This window comes from Argentina silus (assembly GCF_951799395.1).
Source record: "Argentina silus genome assembly, chromosome: 3".
In the NCBI taxonomy this organism is placed as follows: Eukaryota; Metazoa; Chordata; class Actinopteri; order Argentiniformes; family Argentinidae; genus Argentina; species Argentina silus.
The window spans coordinates 16503749-16519700 of record NC_139657.1 but is presented as its reverse complement, the minus strand read 5'-3'; the positions used below and the strand labels follow the sequence as shown (position 1 = coordinate 16519700).

Below are 15952 nucleotides of genomic sequence, written 5' to 3'. Positions count from 1 at the left end.
CATTGTATCAGCTCTGATTAGGGCTGAACTAGAAGCGGGATGGGGGGGTGGAGGGAGTAGGGGGGTGGAGGGGGGGACGTAACACCCTCTCTGTGTGAAGATTGAAATGAGCAAGCGTCCACGTCCTCATTTGTGTAGCTTGGGTGGCTAAATTGAGAGGACATTTGTTGTGGGGCTTTTTAGGACATCTTGTCACTTGTGTCAAATGTGAAGCAGACCGAGGAACAAATTTAAATTAAAGACGCGTTTTGGCTGTACTCCTTGATGGGGAACGAAGGGGCCGTTTTTTTGCTGTCATTACTGATTGGTGTCAACCGTGATGGATGCCTCCCCTGATTGGGCGTTCGTGGCGCTGGCTGCAGCTAGTCGTGTGGGTACTGGAGCTTAAGGGGCAAAAACAGTGAGATTAAAGGAGGGAGAAGTTGGACCTAATTGCCTCAGTAGAAAGGGAGAGTCTGTGTGTGTGTGTGTGTGTGTGTGTGTGCGTGTGTGTGTGTGTGTGCGCGTGCACGTGTGTGTGTATCAGTGTGCCTTCGGTCTAGTGAGCACTGATGCAGCTGCTGTTTAAACCATGCTCAACGTTAATTCAGGATAGAATTCTATACTGCTTCATACTGCTGATTGGTTTAAGCTGAGAATGTTTTAAATGTATATTTATAAAATATGTCCTATTGCTGGGTTTTAAAATGTAAATTCTGCTCTCGCTTTGGTTTAAAAAAAACTAAATAGTGATAAAACGGTCTATTCTTTCTGTTAACTGAAAAGCAAATCAGCTGTGAGAACTTAAAGACATTAAAGACTTTAAATACTTTTTAAGCTTTTTTTTATATATATAAATACGATTTTGAGCTTTTTGTTTACAGACTAGTTAAATGTCCTTACCCCACACATATCCACACATGCCCACTCACACCCTACCCCTCTACCACATGTGTAATCTCATTCCCAGACACTATTGCCCAAATGCTCGGACCAACTCATCAAACTTGGCCTTCTTTGACAATACAAGAGCCGTTCAACAATCTGCCAGTCGCAAAGCCATTGGCATAGTAGCATAGCCATTGGCATAGTAGCATAGCCATTGGCATAATCTCCCACAACACCGTGTGATTCACTGAAATCAAGTCATGAAAAGTACTCAAGTCTATTCCCTCCCATTAGCGCCAGGTTTGACTTGTTGTTATTCCAGGCTTATATGTGCTGTGCACAATAGCCTGGAGACGAGGTTACCACATGTTTAACCCTATCCTCTCCTCCACCACCTCAGGTGCTGAGCAGGTTCTTCTGCTGGCCCGGCGCACCGACCTGAGGCGAATCTCTCTGGACCTCCCCGACTTCACTGACATCGTCCTGCAGGTGGACGACATCCGCCACGCCATCGCCATTGACTACGACCCCGTGGACGGGCACGTGTACTGGACGGACGACGAGGTCAAGGCTATCCGCCGCTCCCGCATCGATGGCAGCGAGGCCGAGACCCTTATTACCACGGAGGTCAACCACCCAGATGGCATCGCAGTGGACTGGGTGGCACGCAACCTGTACTGGACCGATACCGGCACGGACCGTATCGAGGTTACCCGGCTCAACGGAACCTCCAGGCGTATTCTGATCTCGGAGAACTTGGATGAACCCAGGGCCATCGTACTGGACCCTGTCAATGGGTATGGGTTCCCTGTTTAGACTGTTCAGACTCAATCATACATTTGTACCTCTTTTCTCACGTTATCACAGTTATTCATGAAACTGATTGAATTGAAACCTTGCTATATAGTTCATTCCTTACGTTCTCTCAAAAACAACTGGAAGAGGATTTTCATGTTGCTGGCATTGTTACTGTTTTATGTAAATGTTAATGAGTTGAGCTTTCACTCTGTTCCCAGCTACATGTACTGGACAGACTGGGGGGAGAGGCCTAAGATCGAGTGTGCTAACCTGGATGGAAGTGAACGCGTTGTGCTGCTCAACACCTCCTTGGGTTGGCCCAATGGTCTGGCCATAGACCACGAAGCAGGGAAACTCTACTGGGGCGACGCCAAAACTGACAAAATAGAGGTGAGTCTCCAAATATGTTGTTCTGCATATTGAATAGTTGTGTACGGAGCCATAAATACAATACATATTTACACTATGGATGTGAATGGTGCTACTGGGTTGTGTGGCTCATTTGATGCTAAGGTTGAGGGTTCAATTATATATATATATACAAAATGTACACTAACTGTACTGTAAGTTGCTTTGGATAAAAGCGTCTGCTAAATGGCATATTTTATGACTGTAATATTTGCAATTCGTCATGACTTTTACTTTATTGTGGTGATGATGGCCTCACTATATTGGGTTAAGTGGAGTTGAAGTTGAGTTCTTGACTTTTAGTCAGGGTTCTATTATTTGTGCCCTGAGGCCTGTGTTGTTGGCGGGTGTTTTTCTGTTGCCTGTGGAGGAAGTTGAGAAACGCTTCAGGAGCACATTCTTCCATGAGGAGAGGCAGGCAGGCCTGAGAGTTATCTGACCGTAGATCCCATGTGAGGTGGTGAGGAATGTCGACGGACGGACGCTGTTACGCAATACCTGGACAAGCAACACTAGATTTCCTGTCAGACACAGCACTTTGAGAATTGGATTTCTGACTGCTTCATAACTTTGAAAACCGCCTTATATGCATATTTCCTGCTGGCTAGGCCCTATCCAAAGCTGGCTGTTTTAAAACGCGGATTGCTCAATATTTGATGTCTGTTTTTTGCTTTTTGACTTGGCGTCGTAGACGTGACAGACTGTGATTATTTTAACTGGATACACAAGGCCCTTCCTATGTTAGAGCTATGTGTGATAGTATCTGTTTTTTAGAGAAGCTGTTTGTGTGCGTGCGTGCGTGTGTTTGGTTACTTGCGTGTTTGTGTGTCTTCAAGGTCTGTGTATCGCATGATTTATAGGCTACCTGCATGCACAGGTCCCAGGGTGTCAGAATACCACAGCCATATTTCTCTCCAGTCTTATGCTCCATATAATATGTAAACACAGGAAGAGCCAGACCTCCATCCCAGATGAGCTTTCACTCTGCTAGATGGGAATTATGGAATGATTTGCTTTTCCTTCTCTCTCTCTCTCTCTCTCTCTCTCTCTCCATCTCTTTTTCACCCTCCTCTCCCTCTTTTTCCATTTTTCTTTCTCTCTCTCTCTCTCTCTCTTTCTCTCTCTCTATCTCTCTCCCCTCTTCCCCCCCATCTGTGTCTCTCTTGGCCTGCTGGTGTACCCGTGTTCTATGACCATTCCTCTCCTCACCAAAACCATACCAGAGACTAGCAGTAACATACTAGGGTTCCTGCTTGTTTAGAAGCAGTTCAGCTGGCCCCATCATCATGGTCTTGCTAGCTGGGTTTCCCTAGCTCTTCTGGAACCCCGCAGGGGCATTGTCCCCTGGCTCTGAAAGCTTTAACTACCCCTGGTCCCTAGGATGGGGGGGGGGGGGGGGGGGCTGCTGGGGAAGGGGCAGTTTGGGGACAGGGCAGGAGAAGAGGGCTCTTTCACAGATGCACTGAAACTCTTGGCTGTACTACACATCTTTTTTTTTCTTTTTAAACCTTTCCAGTTCATACGAAGGCCTGTGTTGTGCATCTTCTCTCTCTCTTTCTCTCTTTCCAGAGTGTTGATTGTCATTGGGGGGGTCAGACATGGATTACTTCAGGGCTGGAGTGAATAGGGAGCAGCGTAGGTTTTAGCGGGGGGGCAGGGATTATGGATCACCTGCTGGGACACTGAGCTCAATGAGGGGCCAACAGACTGCGCTGGTCCACATGGACCGTTTCTCCCTGACCGTCTCCCCTTTCACCTCCTTCAGCATCTGGCCCTGTCTGGGACACTGGTGGGAGTTTTGGCTAGACACCGTGGTTGTGTCCTGGCCTAGGGACATGGGATAGGAGAAATGCCCTCTCCTCTCCTCTCCTCTCCTTTCCTCTCCTCTTCTATTCTCTTCCGTTTGAAGCAGTTGTCACTCAGAGGTATGGGGGTGTGAGAGAGTGACAATGTCATCATCTTCTAGATTTCCCCTCAGGAAATGATGTGTGGCAAACAGACACATCTTTGTCATATAAGAATGTCAGAGATGTACACAATAATCCATTACTGATCCTGAGGGTTGAAATGTAGTTATTTTTTTTCATATTTAGTTTGTTTAAAGATGAAGGCTTAATTATCAAAGTGTTTACCCATGCTTGATGAAAGTTCTATATTGGCCAGCGCAAACATGTGTTGTTGTCAGAAACCTGACATTCCAGAACTCTCTGCCTGGTGGAGAGATCCTTGTTCATTGAGTCTGGAGTCCCTGACTCTTTGTGTATAGACTAGAGCAGATGGAGGGAGAGAGGGAAACAGAGAGAAAGAGAGAGCAGGAGAGAAGTGAAGTGGAGCGATTTAGAAACTAGAGGGGGGTTGGGCAGCCCAGCCCTGCTCTGCCTCTCCTCTCACAGCAGAGCCCAGCACAGCACGCCTGACCAATGTGCTGACTGACAAGGGAAGCCCCTCGCCCATGTGCTCCACTCTGACCCCTGACCCCAGCTTCACAATGGCAGCATAGAGTGCTGGGAGGAAGGGAGGGGGTAGGAGGGGGATGGGGGGGCAGCAGCTTCTTGTAGAGTCCTACTCAGCAGCCCCCCACTCCAGTAGCCCCTTGTAGAGTCCCTTTCCAGCCTCTTACTTCACCAGCCCCCACCCCTGCACCAGATGCACATTTTGGTGGCAGGGCTGCTGCCTCTGCCTGCCTGCTTCCAGAGGCTCCCGTCCCGGTTCTCAGTCCCAGCCAGCGGCAGCTGACAAGTGTGTTCTGTTCTGCTCTTTTCACAAGGGTTTTTCAGCTTCACCTAATGAAGCCCCAGCCATTCTCCAGCCATTCTGTAGCAGGCTCCACTTAGCTGCTTGAAGTGATATTGGGGAGAGAAACCCAGGCACTGCTCTGTTCTGTTCAGCCAGAGTAATTTCTCATTAAAGATTTCTACATAATGAAGCTTTTCTTTTCTTTTTGTCTTGTTAAGAGTTTTCCCTGTTTTTTTGTTGTTGTTTTTTTTTTATGTTGCATTGTTTAAAGAAGATCTTAACTCCTTAACTCATTTAATGCTGAGGGTGAATAGTCACCCAAATTGTCAACATTCTAGAGAGTGCCAACGGTGACTTTATTCACCAAAAATGCATAAATGAAGATGCTTCATTTTGTAGCCAATCAAAGTATTGTTGCAGTAGGTAAATACCACATAAAACACTTGGCACTCCAGGTGGTGAATGTTCCGGAATTCTTTGGAAGTTAGTGAGTTTAAAGGGGCAATCTGTAATTGGTGCATCCATGTTTGGACTTGATACATGGAATGATAAATAAACATTGAAACAAGAATATAACTTATAAATTCCTCATGAGTTCTGTCTTACTCCATCCAAACCCAAAATATAAGATTGTTTTATTCCATTGTTTGGACACTGTATAGCTTCAAAACACATTAGTCAGTCCTCCTGAAATTTAGAGTGGTTACCTTTCTCCAGCCCCTCAGCTGTCTACCAAAAAAGTGGCGGGGAGCCCGCTTTGTTGGTGTTTAAATTACAGATGGCACCTTTAAAGAAGGGGTGCATTTTTTTTTACTGTTTACCTTTTTTCTATCTCTTTTAGCCTTTTCTCTTTTTTAGATGAAAACAACATTAGGTCTTGAATGAGAAGTTTTGAAAAGTGCCTTTTGCCATGTGGAATGCGGCAGTTCACTGCCTGAGTGGTTATAAATAGTTTTTCTAGCCCTCCTCCCTGCCTCTCATTCCCTCCGTCCCCCTTTTTCTCTCTTTCTGTGCTGGTGACAAGGCCTGTCTGAAAAGAAGAGGGTTTTTTTCTCTTTCGTTCTTGTTGCAAATTAATTGCCTTTGGGTCTGACGACATTTCCATTGTTCATTTTTCATGTGTATGAGGGGACAGATCTTCACTGGCCAAGCTTAATGTTTGTCATCTTCACACATAGTATAGGTTTTTCATGTACTGGCATGTGTGGCACAGACTCAATTTACATGATAAGCTCAAATGTGGTTTAGAGAAGGTTTCTATGGAGTTGTTTATTCCATCTCACTTTAACTCTCGCTTTTAAAGAGAATTCAAGGTGATTTCTAACTTTAGAGGACGTATACCATCCTCTTACTCTCACTTTGAGTCAAAATGTTTTTTTTTTAGGAAATAAAGTAAGTGAAAGTCAGTCTCAGTAGTCAGTTGGGTGTAACAAATAGTTTGTTCTCCTTCGTAGGGAAATAAATGGAACATGACATGCTATGTTCGGAACAGAAGTGACAATATTTGACAGAAGTGTTTTTGCTGCTAAGGCGAATGCAACAGGGAGGGAGTTTACCTTGGTCTTTTGATGTCAGATTATATTTACATTTGCATACTTGTGAGCTTGTGTGTGTGTGTGTGTGTGCGTGTGTGTGTGTGTGTGTGTGTGTGTGTGTGTGTGTGTGTGTGTGTGTGTGTGTGTGTGTGTGTGTGTTTGAACACACACAGCAGAGCTTTGCTTTACTGATGAGCCACCAAGTGGAGTCCACTGCCCCATTTTCTTTTAAATACTGAAAGCTGGGTTTTGAATGCGGTCCAAGAACGTTCCCCTTTCATCTTGGGACCCGCACGTCTGAAAGAAGGCTAAATTATTGGCACTGGGATTGGAAGGTTTTTCCTTAAACAGTAAGGGAATTGTGGGCTTTTATTTCAGTCTCTCACCGTGTGTTTTCGCCTCTTTTTGAGGAATCTGACTCCCCCCTCAACCTCGCCACCCCCACCCCCCGGTGAAACTCTCTGATGTTGCCGCACTCCCCCCCCCCCCCCCCCACACACACACACACCCTCTCTCACCCCATCAGTAGTGCTGAGATCCTGAGGATAACTCATTTGACTGATGTGCTAGTCTTCTATACAGAGAAACTCCTGCTTTGTTGTACAATTATGCAGATTCTGTCTTGTGTGGAGCATTTAGTCACCCTCCGGTGCAGCATGGGTGCAGTGGGGTTCCATATGGTCAATGTGTGAGTTAGAGGGAGAGAAAACAGGGGGCATATGATGGAATTTCCTCCTGAAAACTGTGAGGGGAAACAGTTTTTTGGAGGGCTTCAGTGTTGGTTCTCTCAGGTTGTCTTGACCTCAAAGTTCTCCCCTGATCATAGCAGCCTTGCCCATCTCTCTCTGTTGATGCTGATAGAAGAGCTTTTCCATACTTGTGTAAACACTCTTTCTACCATAGCTTACTCACATTGAAATCATTTGGGGTAAATGTTAAGGAATACTACGGTTATTATTTTTATGGAAGGCCATATACTGAATGAGCTAGATCAAGATTTGTAAAGACATGATTTTGATAAGTGGTCTATTATTTCTATAAAAATGCACCAATGCTACTTGAGTGCATTTGATTGTTTGAATTTATTTTACTGTGGTACACTTCACACTCAAAGTAGTGGCAGGGCAGTTTGGCCATCACAATGGGAGGCTTCAAACTGAAAGGAAGTCTTTATTTAGGCGTCAGATCTTGACCATCTGAATGTGTGTGTGTGTGTGTGTGTGTGTGTGTGTGTGTGTGTGTGTGTGTGTGTGTGTGTGTGTGTGTGTGTGTGTGTGTGTGTGTGTGTGAGTGCGTGCGTGCGTGTGTGCGTGTGCATACGTGTGTGTGCATGCGCACATGGGTGCGTGCGCTTGTGTGTGTGTGTGTGTGTGTGTGTGTGTGTGTGTGTGTGCTGCAGTCCTCTTGATGGATGCTGGCAAAGAACCTCTGATGTGAAAGAGATCAATAATGTTGTCTTTAAAGTTCCCCAGAAGTGTCACTCAGATGGTCTTGCCACATTGTTACCCCGCCTGAGCCGTGAAACTTGATTTGCGGAGGATTTTCCAACAAGGGGCCTCTCTTTAAAACATTGGCCATGCTAATGACAGCTTTAGTCTCAGTGGAAGTGGCCCGTCCAAGGCTCTCCAGAGGGAGGAGGATGCTGATGAGGGGAGACAGCAGAGTAAGCCATACAGCGCACTGAAGAGACAACAACACACACACACACACACACACACACACACACACACACACACACACACACACACACACACACACACATACACACACACACACACACACACACACACACACACACACACACACACACACACATACACACACACATACACACACACATACACACACACACACACAAACACTCACTCACACATACCCATACACGCACACACACACCCATAAACTTATGTGAAAGTCCAAGAACTTCCATTCCCGTATGGCGTCCTCTACCTCGCCTGGTTCTGTGTTTTGTACACTAACACTTTCCTGGGATTAAGTTAGGCAACGTCAGCTCAGCTCTGACTGAGCGGTTGGCCCAGGCTTCAGCTGTGTGTTCCCCTCTGACTGCTACAGGCTCCGCTCTGAAACTCTTTTACTAAGGGGGGTGGTAATGAAACATGTAGTAGACTACATTGTTCAGAGGTGTCCAATAAGAAGTCTCTTTAAAAGAGAGTGCTGTTGTGGTGACCTTGTTGTTGGCTTGTTATTGTTTCCATCAATATGTTTTAATTATTCAGTTGACACAGTGCATCTGCAGGGCAAGAGTTAGCACTCTGCTCGCTGCCCTTTGCCTGAAATGCTCCAGAAATTAATCAATCAGGACTCTTTCTCCTAACAGAGTCTGCCCCCATTTAAACAGCACATTCAGAAATTAGACTTTTGTGAGGAGAGAGTTTCAGTCAAAACCCAGGTTTATTCTCTTTTTAAAGCCCCATAGAAACTCTATGTGTCCAAATAGCCAGGGAGGGAGTTAATTGCCTGGTAACAGTTTGTTGCTGTTGTTTTGCCTGCCTTTCTAACAGTGAGGTCTTAGACTTTGATGTGCCAAGCTCTCAGGATACACACAGTGCAGTTTGAGGGCAATAAAAGACACCTGACTATCGTAATATTTTCCACCCCCATCGGCCAGCAACTCTCCTGCCGTCCAACAACTCCTCCTTCCATCCCTCCATCCCTCCGCTCCAGCCCAGGCCAGCCATACATCACTGGCAGTGTTGTATTAGAAAACACATCTCTATCTGAAACACTCATTAGTGGCGAATGGCTCCAGCTCTCTGGTGCACTCATTCACCAAGGTTAAAGGTGTTTTCAAGATGGCCGCCCGGTGTTGATGATGAACAGCTGTGGGAAGGGCCTATTAAGCGTCAAAGTGTCTGAGAGTCAGTTAAAACGAGAGCAGGTTTTCCAATACATTAAAAGCTCATCAGAACTTCTTTTTGTAGTCAGGAAGAGGACTATTAGCCATAAGTGTTGTTTATTGTAGGTGTCGTCTAGCTGCGATTTTCCAGCATGCCATGTCCTGAATGATCATCATCATGGCCTTAATGGTTGTGCACCTTTGGAAATAACAATGGAAAACAAAAAGTAAGACAGTACAGAGTATTCCTTGTGAATCAGCAAATCCATCTGGTTTTTGACAGTCTAGTCCTGTTCGAGGGAAGATCACTCTCTTCAAATTTGTCTGTCATAAAGTGATGTCTGTCTGGCTTAACTGAAGCTATCTATCTTACTCTAGACTGGTCTGGTAGTCCTCAGCCCTAGATCGAGTCAGCTTCTCTTTCCCCAGCTTTATCCCCCAGCCGCAGCCCTAGTTGTAGCCCCAGCTTCAGCTCCTAGCTCTAGAACAAGGTTGGCTTAGCCCCAATCCCAGCCCCAATCTAGAAGGAGGCAGCTCCCATCCCTTACTCTTAAGAGAGAGTCAGCCCCAGCCTCATCCCCAGAGCTCAGCGTAGCGCTGCACGACAATCTGTCTCATTTCCTGAGGGATGTGCACTGCTGTCCCACATCTGTCAACAGGCTGGGGGGGGTGGGGGTCGGGGGTGGGGGAGGAGGCAGGGGACGGGACGGGAGGGATGCAAGGGGGGACGGGGCTGCACGCTGGCTGCTGGCTGCTGGCTGCTCCTGTTCTGGCTATGTTTGTGGCTTATTAACATGATGGTGCTGTGGCTACCGCTTGCTTCATAGCAGTGTTTGCGGTGAGGAGTCGCCAGCAGCTGTCGACTGGAGTTGTCTGTTCCACAATGCGTCCCATATGTACCAGATAGAACACATCGTGGTGGAATTTAGACAGACTGTAGATGCTGTCTGTTTTGAATGGATAGGCTGAGTTAGTCTTTCTCAATTATATACCTCCAGGGTTTTACATTTGTGTTCTAACACAGCTGATTTAAACTAAACTAGGGCTTGATGACATTTTACATTTACTTTTTTGACATTTAGCAGACGCCTTTATTCAAAGCAACTTACAACAAATACATTTGTCTAAGTAAGTGAATCATCTATCCATCAGTCATCATAAGAAAAACAAATCTATGCTATGACCAGGGGCAATTGGCAGTCACAATGCTAGAAGAAGGAAGGATTACTTTTTTCTTCTTTTTTTTTTAAATTTTTTTATTTACAGTAGAAAAACTGTACAGGGGGGTAGTGGGGATGAAGAGGTCTTTAAGAGGGACAGTCAAGATGTGGCCTGAAAGAGATGGGTCTACAGCAGAAGATAGGTAGTGACTCTGCAGTCCTGGCAGCAGTGGGAAGCTCGTTCCACCAGCGGGGCGCCAGGACATTGAAAAGCCGTGACCGAGTAGCGCGACTGCTGCCTCCACGTAGAGGCGGCGGTGCCAGGCGGCCAGCCGAGGTGGAAGAGCTGAGTGATGATACGTTGAATTGTAGAATCAGCAATGTTAGTGATAGCCTACAACAGAAACATGCAACCGTTGAGTAGGTATATGCTGGGCTAGAACAAAAATATGCAACCCTTCAACTACCCTTGGACCAAAGTTGATTAACCCTAGTGTAAATGAACCTATGATTGTTGTCCCTCCCCTACCTCAGTCGTGCGTCTCCTCTCTCCTTCCCCAGCAGGAATCTGGGTTCCGTGTGAAAGCCACTCCACCATGTAAATGCAATTATGTTTTGGCCATGTGTTGGGGCTGCAGTTGGCAGGGCCTGGTAGAATAATACAGAACTGTTTATAGACTTGTGTGTGAGATTTATTGTGAGTGATCCTCTCCAGACACCAGCTCTGCAGCTAGAACAGATTTCCAGGGATCAGAGGGAAGATGGAGTTTTCTGGAGAAAGAGTTATGTCCAGCTGAAGTTAGACGTGCTGTGAGTGTGTGTGTGTGTGTGTGTGTGTGTGTGTGTGTGTGTGTGTGTGTGTGTGTGTGTGTGTGTGTGTGCGTCTAAGTACACAAGTACGTGCGTAAGAGCATTTTTGCGTCAGTGTGTGTTTGTGTGTGTGTGTGTGTGCGTGTGAAGTGTGCATGTTTGAATTTCCCCATACTTTTCCATGGGCATGTTTTTGTGGCTATTGAAGGAAAAAAGTAGTATAGATAAAATATATACCAACAGTTGCATGTCAGAAAAAGCTATTCAGGGTGGATCTACATCACATTAGACCTAACACTATGTTACACATTCCACAGGAAGGCTCCAATTAGGACACAAGGAACTGCAGGCAGGATGTTGATATTTAAATTTTCTATTTACACATTTGGTAAACAGGATGTAGATGCTGCTCTAGAGATCCACCATTTATTTGTTTACTTATAATTGTTTGTGTTGTGAGGAGTTACTTCAATATGTGGTAGCAATCATGTTTGGATAAGAATTGTCAGTGTTTAAGTCTTACATGGTTGAAGGTTTAAAACAGGCCTGAAAAGGTACTTGGGGGTAAAGAGTGCGTGCATGAACAATTGAGATGTAGGTGTGTGTGTGGGGGGGGGGGCAGTATGGACATTCTGTTTGAATTAAAGCAACGCTGTTCTTGGCCTTAAGTAGAGAACAGCAGATAAAAAGATAATATCATTTGTTGCCGAGTCGGGCTTTCAGAAGAAGCAGCCAAACCTCCAGCAAAACCCTATAATATTTCAAAGCCCATGGTGAATAGGGAGGTTGTTTCGTGTGAAGCTCCCCGAGGGGGGGCTGGGTTCTGGAGGGGGGGTAATTGATAAAACCTGGCAGGTAAAGGGGGGATGGAAGGGGGGTGGGGGCGAGGGCGAGGGGGGGCTCTCATGTGGAGGTTTAATTTGTGCACTTTTCTTGGATTGGGCAGGTAATGCAGTCCAGTCCACAGGTTTTTTATGAGTTCTCTGTGACGGTGATCCTCACATTCTTTATCTGGGCCAATATACCATATGTGAAGAGATTGATATGATGGGCAGGTAGAGGCAGAGTAGCCAGCTATTATAGGAGGCTAGGGAAATACATCCAAAACTACTGATAGGCCCCTTAGGACTGTTGTATTTCAACAGTTTTGTTTGAAATAATGTCAAATAGTCTCAATTTTACTATTTGGCTTATTAAAAGGCCATTGGAATTATAGCTTGTAATTTAGTTGTTCAGAAACAAAGTGGCTAGGATATTAAATGTGTTATGACTGATTTTAAAAGCAATATATAATCTTATATTTGAGTGAAATACTGTGTTTGCAATTTCTCTGTCTTGTCTGTGTTGTGTTGTGTTGTTGGTCAGGCTTCAGCCATGTCATGCTCCTCAGAGACACAGACTTTTAGAGGCCATCCGCCTGCCCGTCACACTGGCCTGCAGATTGAATTTGCATGGCATCTCACTGACACTGAAGCACGGAGACAAGGTTTACAATCGGCCTGCATTCAGGCCCCATCCGAGCGCTGACTTCTCTCTGAATCGCTGATGAGACTTTTGTGTTTTCTGTTTTGTTTGTTTTGTTATGTTTTCCTCGGTCAAGAAAAGGGTTCTCACACTATATAAAAACCCTCTCCCAGCGCATAATTCTCTCTGAAAAAGACTGAGGAGAAAAAAAACTGCTGCACCCATCTTTCAGTGAAGATAGCCATGTCTAATTGTCTCAGTAAAAAATGAATAGGATTTTTGTAAGGGAGGGAAAGGACTCCTGCTGACATGAGGGCCATCAAAGTGCAGGTTTTTTGTGTTTGTTTTCTTGGTCGGCCTCACATTCAAGGGAATGGAAATTGATGTTAACAAAAATGTAGCCTAGCTGTCCACCTATCAGGATCTAGTATTATTATTATTATTTCACAAACCATACTTGACCTGAGACTTTTGCAACTTTTGTATTGCAAAATCCACTTATCCTCAATTGTTTTGATTCACATTGTTTTTTCTGTTTGCCATAAAAGAAAATCAAGAACCATTTATGTGTCTTTGGGGGTTTTGTTGAGTCCATTTTGTGTTTATTATTTGTGAGGTTTTCTTTCCTGGCTGAAGGAGAGGTCAGTGCCTTGAACACTTTCTTTCCCCCTATGGTATTCTATGTTTGAATGACCTCAGAGGCTTGCTTAGGTTTGTTCTGGACTAATTAGCCTAGGCAGCTGGCGCGTTCGCAACAGCACAGAGGGTCCAGTGTGCGCTGGCAGCCATGCGTGTACCCCAGCCTGCTGTCTGAGGCCTACCCCCCTCCATACTCCCACTCCCTCCATTCTACCTCCTCCACTCCCCTCCCCCTCTTCCTTCACACTGCTCTCACCCTCTCTTCTGTCCCCTTTCTCCCTCTTCCCTCCCTTTCCCCTTTCCCCACTCTCTTTTCCCCCATCTCCTTATTTCTGCTTCCGCTCCCCCTCTCCCCTTGCACTGCTCCCACAGCAGCCGCAGAAAGAGTTAACTTGAGAAAAGTGTGTCCATGTGTCAAAGAGTGGCTAAATCTGAAAGAGTTAACCTGTGGACATTTCGTCCGCTGCAGCTTTAAGTGTTAACCTAGGGAACGTGTAACCGCCGCAGATTAAAGAGTCAACCTAGGAAACGTTAAGAGTTAACCTGGTTCAGATTTGGCTGTCGCGTAACTGAAAGAGTTAACTCAGTGAAAGTGTGGCCGCGGCGGCTGGAATCCTGGGCCAAAAAGCGACCAGCTGCACAGTTAATCCTTTGATGCGCTGCAAGGCGAGCAGTGGGTGTAGAGTTGTCAGGATGGGGAGGAACATGACTCCATAGAGAGAGCAGTAATCATACCTGGATTAGACCGAGAGAGAGAGAGAGACAGAGAGAGAGAGAGAGAGAGAGAAAGAAAGTGAGGGAGAAAGTGAGGGAGAAAGAGAAAAGGAGGGGATTCCCCAAAGTTTGAGAGAGGTTTTGTCCATTGCTAGTGAAAATGCTGTTGTTGTGTGGAGTTTCTGGTGGTTCTTACGGGTCGCCACCCGAACAATGTCCTGTAGTCCAGTGGAAGCTCCAACTCTCGGGGAAACAGATGTTAGAAAGGTATGTCATCCAATAAAATATGTAATTACGCCAGTGGAAAGAATACATGCCTCACTCCTAGGAAACCCTGAGACAAAAAAGATCAGCCCAAGCCCATCCTGTTCAACCACACTGTAGCTACACTCTCAGAAGATCGTGTTCTTTAAATAACAAAAAAAAGAAAGAATGTTGCATTGGTTTCCAAAACACAACTGGTCATCTGTGTTTTAATTGGTACAGATAGGACTCTAATTAACTGCAGAATAACAAATATTGACATTCCAAAGCAGGTTTAAACTTTCCTCCTTTCTCAAACAGGCTATCATAACATTCATAGAATACCACACACGTTGTCAGAAGCTTCCAAGAGGGTTCACATGAGGTATCATATCTCGGCTAACTGTGGATGCCATGGAAACCATGAGTGTTGTTTGTTGAGCATCATGTGACCTCTGACCCTCTTTCCCTACATGCTACTGAGTCTCTATACCCAGTGCAAACACATGTGGTACTGAGGACTGAGGTGGTGGAAAACAAACCTTTTTGAACAGTTTGCCAGCTCCCCTTTAAGACTTCACACTGTGTTGTACTAGGTGGGGATAGATATATCCCTGACTTCTATTGGTCAGCGAGAGTCAGGGGTAAATGTCACCTGTACATGTCAGCTGTCTATAATTTGAGATGTGGTTATTACGCATAACATGCTTCATTTGGAACTTCCAGACCTTTAAATATTAAATTAGGCTATGTGTGATTGTTAGTACAGTAGATAGCCAACTCACAGTAGTAAGTGTAGTGTGCATTCTGAGTGTCTCTATCCCAATTAACACAGAGGTATAGTGTCACAGAAAAGAGTGCTTGGTGAAAAATGAACCCTATGCACTCCTCTCTCTCTTCTCCCCTCACTTTCTCTCTCCCCTCTCTCTTTCCCTCTCTCTCAGTCATGTGGTTAGAGCAGTTTAGTGAGGAGGATTATCCCTCATCTCACCTTCCTCTCCTCAAAAGCCACACCATTTCTACAGGGTGTCAGATTCCTCCAAGTCCCCCTCCTAGAGTATTGTGCTGCAGTGCTTTGCAGTCGCCCCAACGATGTGCCAGGTTTTTTTCTCTCTTTCTCCTTTTGGGAGAGAGAGGAGAGGAAGTCGCTCGCTCTCGCTCCACCAGCTGTAGGAAGCGAGGGACTGAATTACAGAAATGAATCAAGTGGACACCCCTCCCTCCAGGGCAGCCTCTGGCAGCCAAACCAGCCACAGACCCAGCCTCGGCCCGGGCCCGTCAACCCCCCCACCCCCCCACCCCCTGTCTGCACGGTCCCCGGCTCCCCGCTCCGCTCCACACAGGAAGGGCTCAAGATGGGAACCACACTCCACAGGAAGTCTTTGTTTTAAGAGCTCCCTCTCGAAAAACAATATGCCACATTAATATGGCCGTCACTCCAGATTGTCTGTGAATGTTGTTGGATGTATTAAGATATCAGCCACTGACCACTCAAATGCCCTAATGTTTAGATTTTGGTTGGCTGAGAGTATAAAATGGATGTTATATGGATGTCTGAGAAAAGGAAAATGGAGAGGTAGATTTCTCCTCAGTCAGGCAATCTGAACTGAGAAAGCTATCTGGAAAACCACCAGATCTGACCACTGGTTTACCATTTTGTTCAATATCAGTATCTGTTATGAATAGGCAGCCTAAGTATGTATTGCCCATGTACTCAGCTC

General features: G+C 45.7%; 1 protein-coding gene across 1 annotated transcript in view; it reads left to right on the top strand.

Moving 5' to 3' along the window:
• Positions 1-15952, top strand: part of lrp5 (low density lipoprotein receptor-related protein 5) — a 47445-nt gene that overhangs the window by 15391 nt on the left and 16102 nt on the right. Inside the window, exons 7-8 of the mRNA XM_083666254.1 lie at positions 1268-1664; positions 1884-2055. Of these exons, the coding sequence (XP_083522380.1) occupies positions 1268-1664; positions 1884-2055 (569 nt within the window). The remainder of the gene's footprint in view (positions 1-1267; positions 1665-1883; positions 2056-15952) is intronic.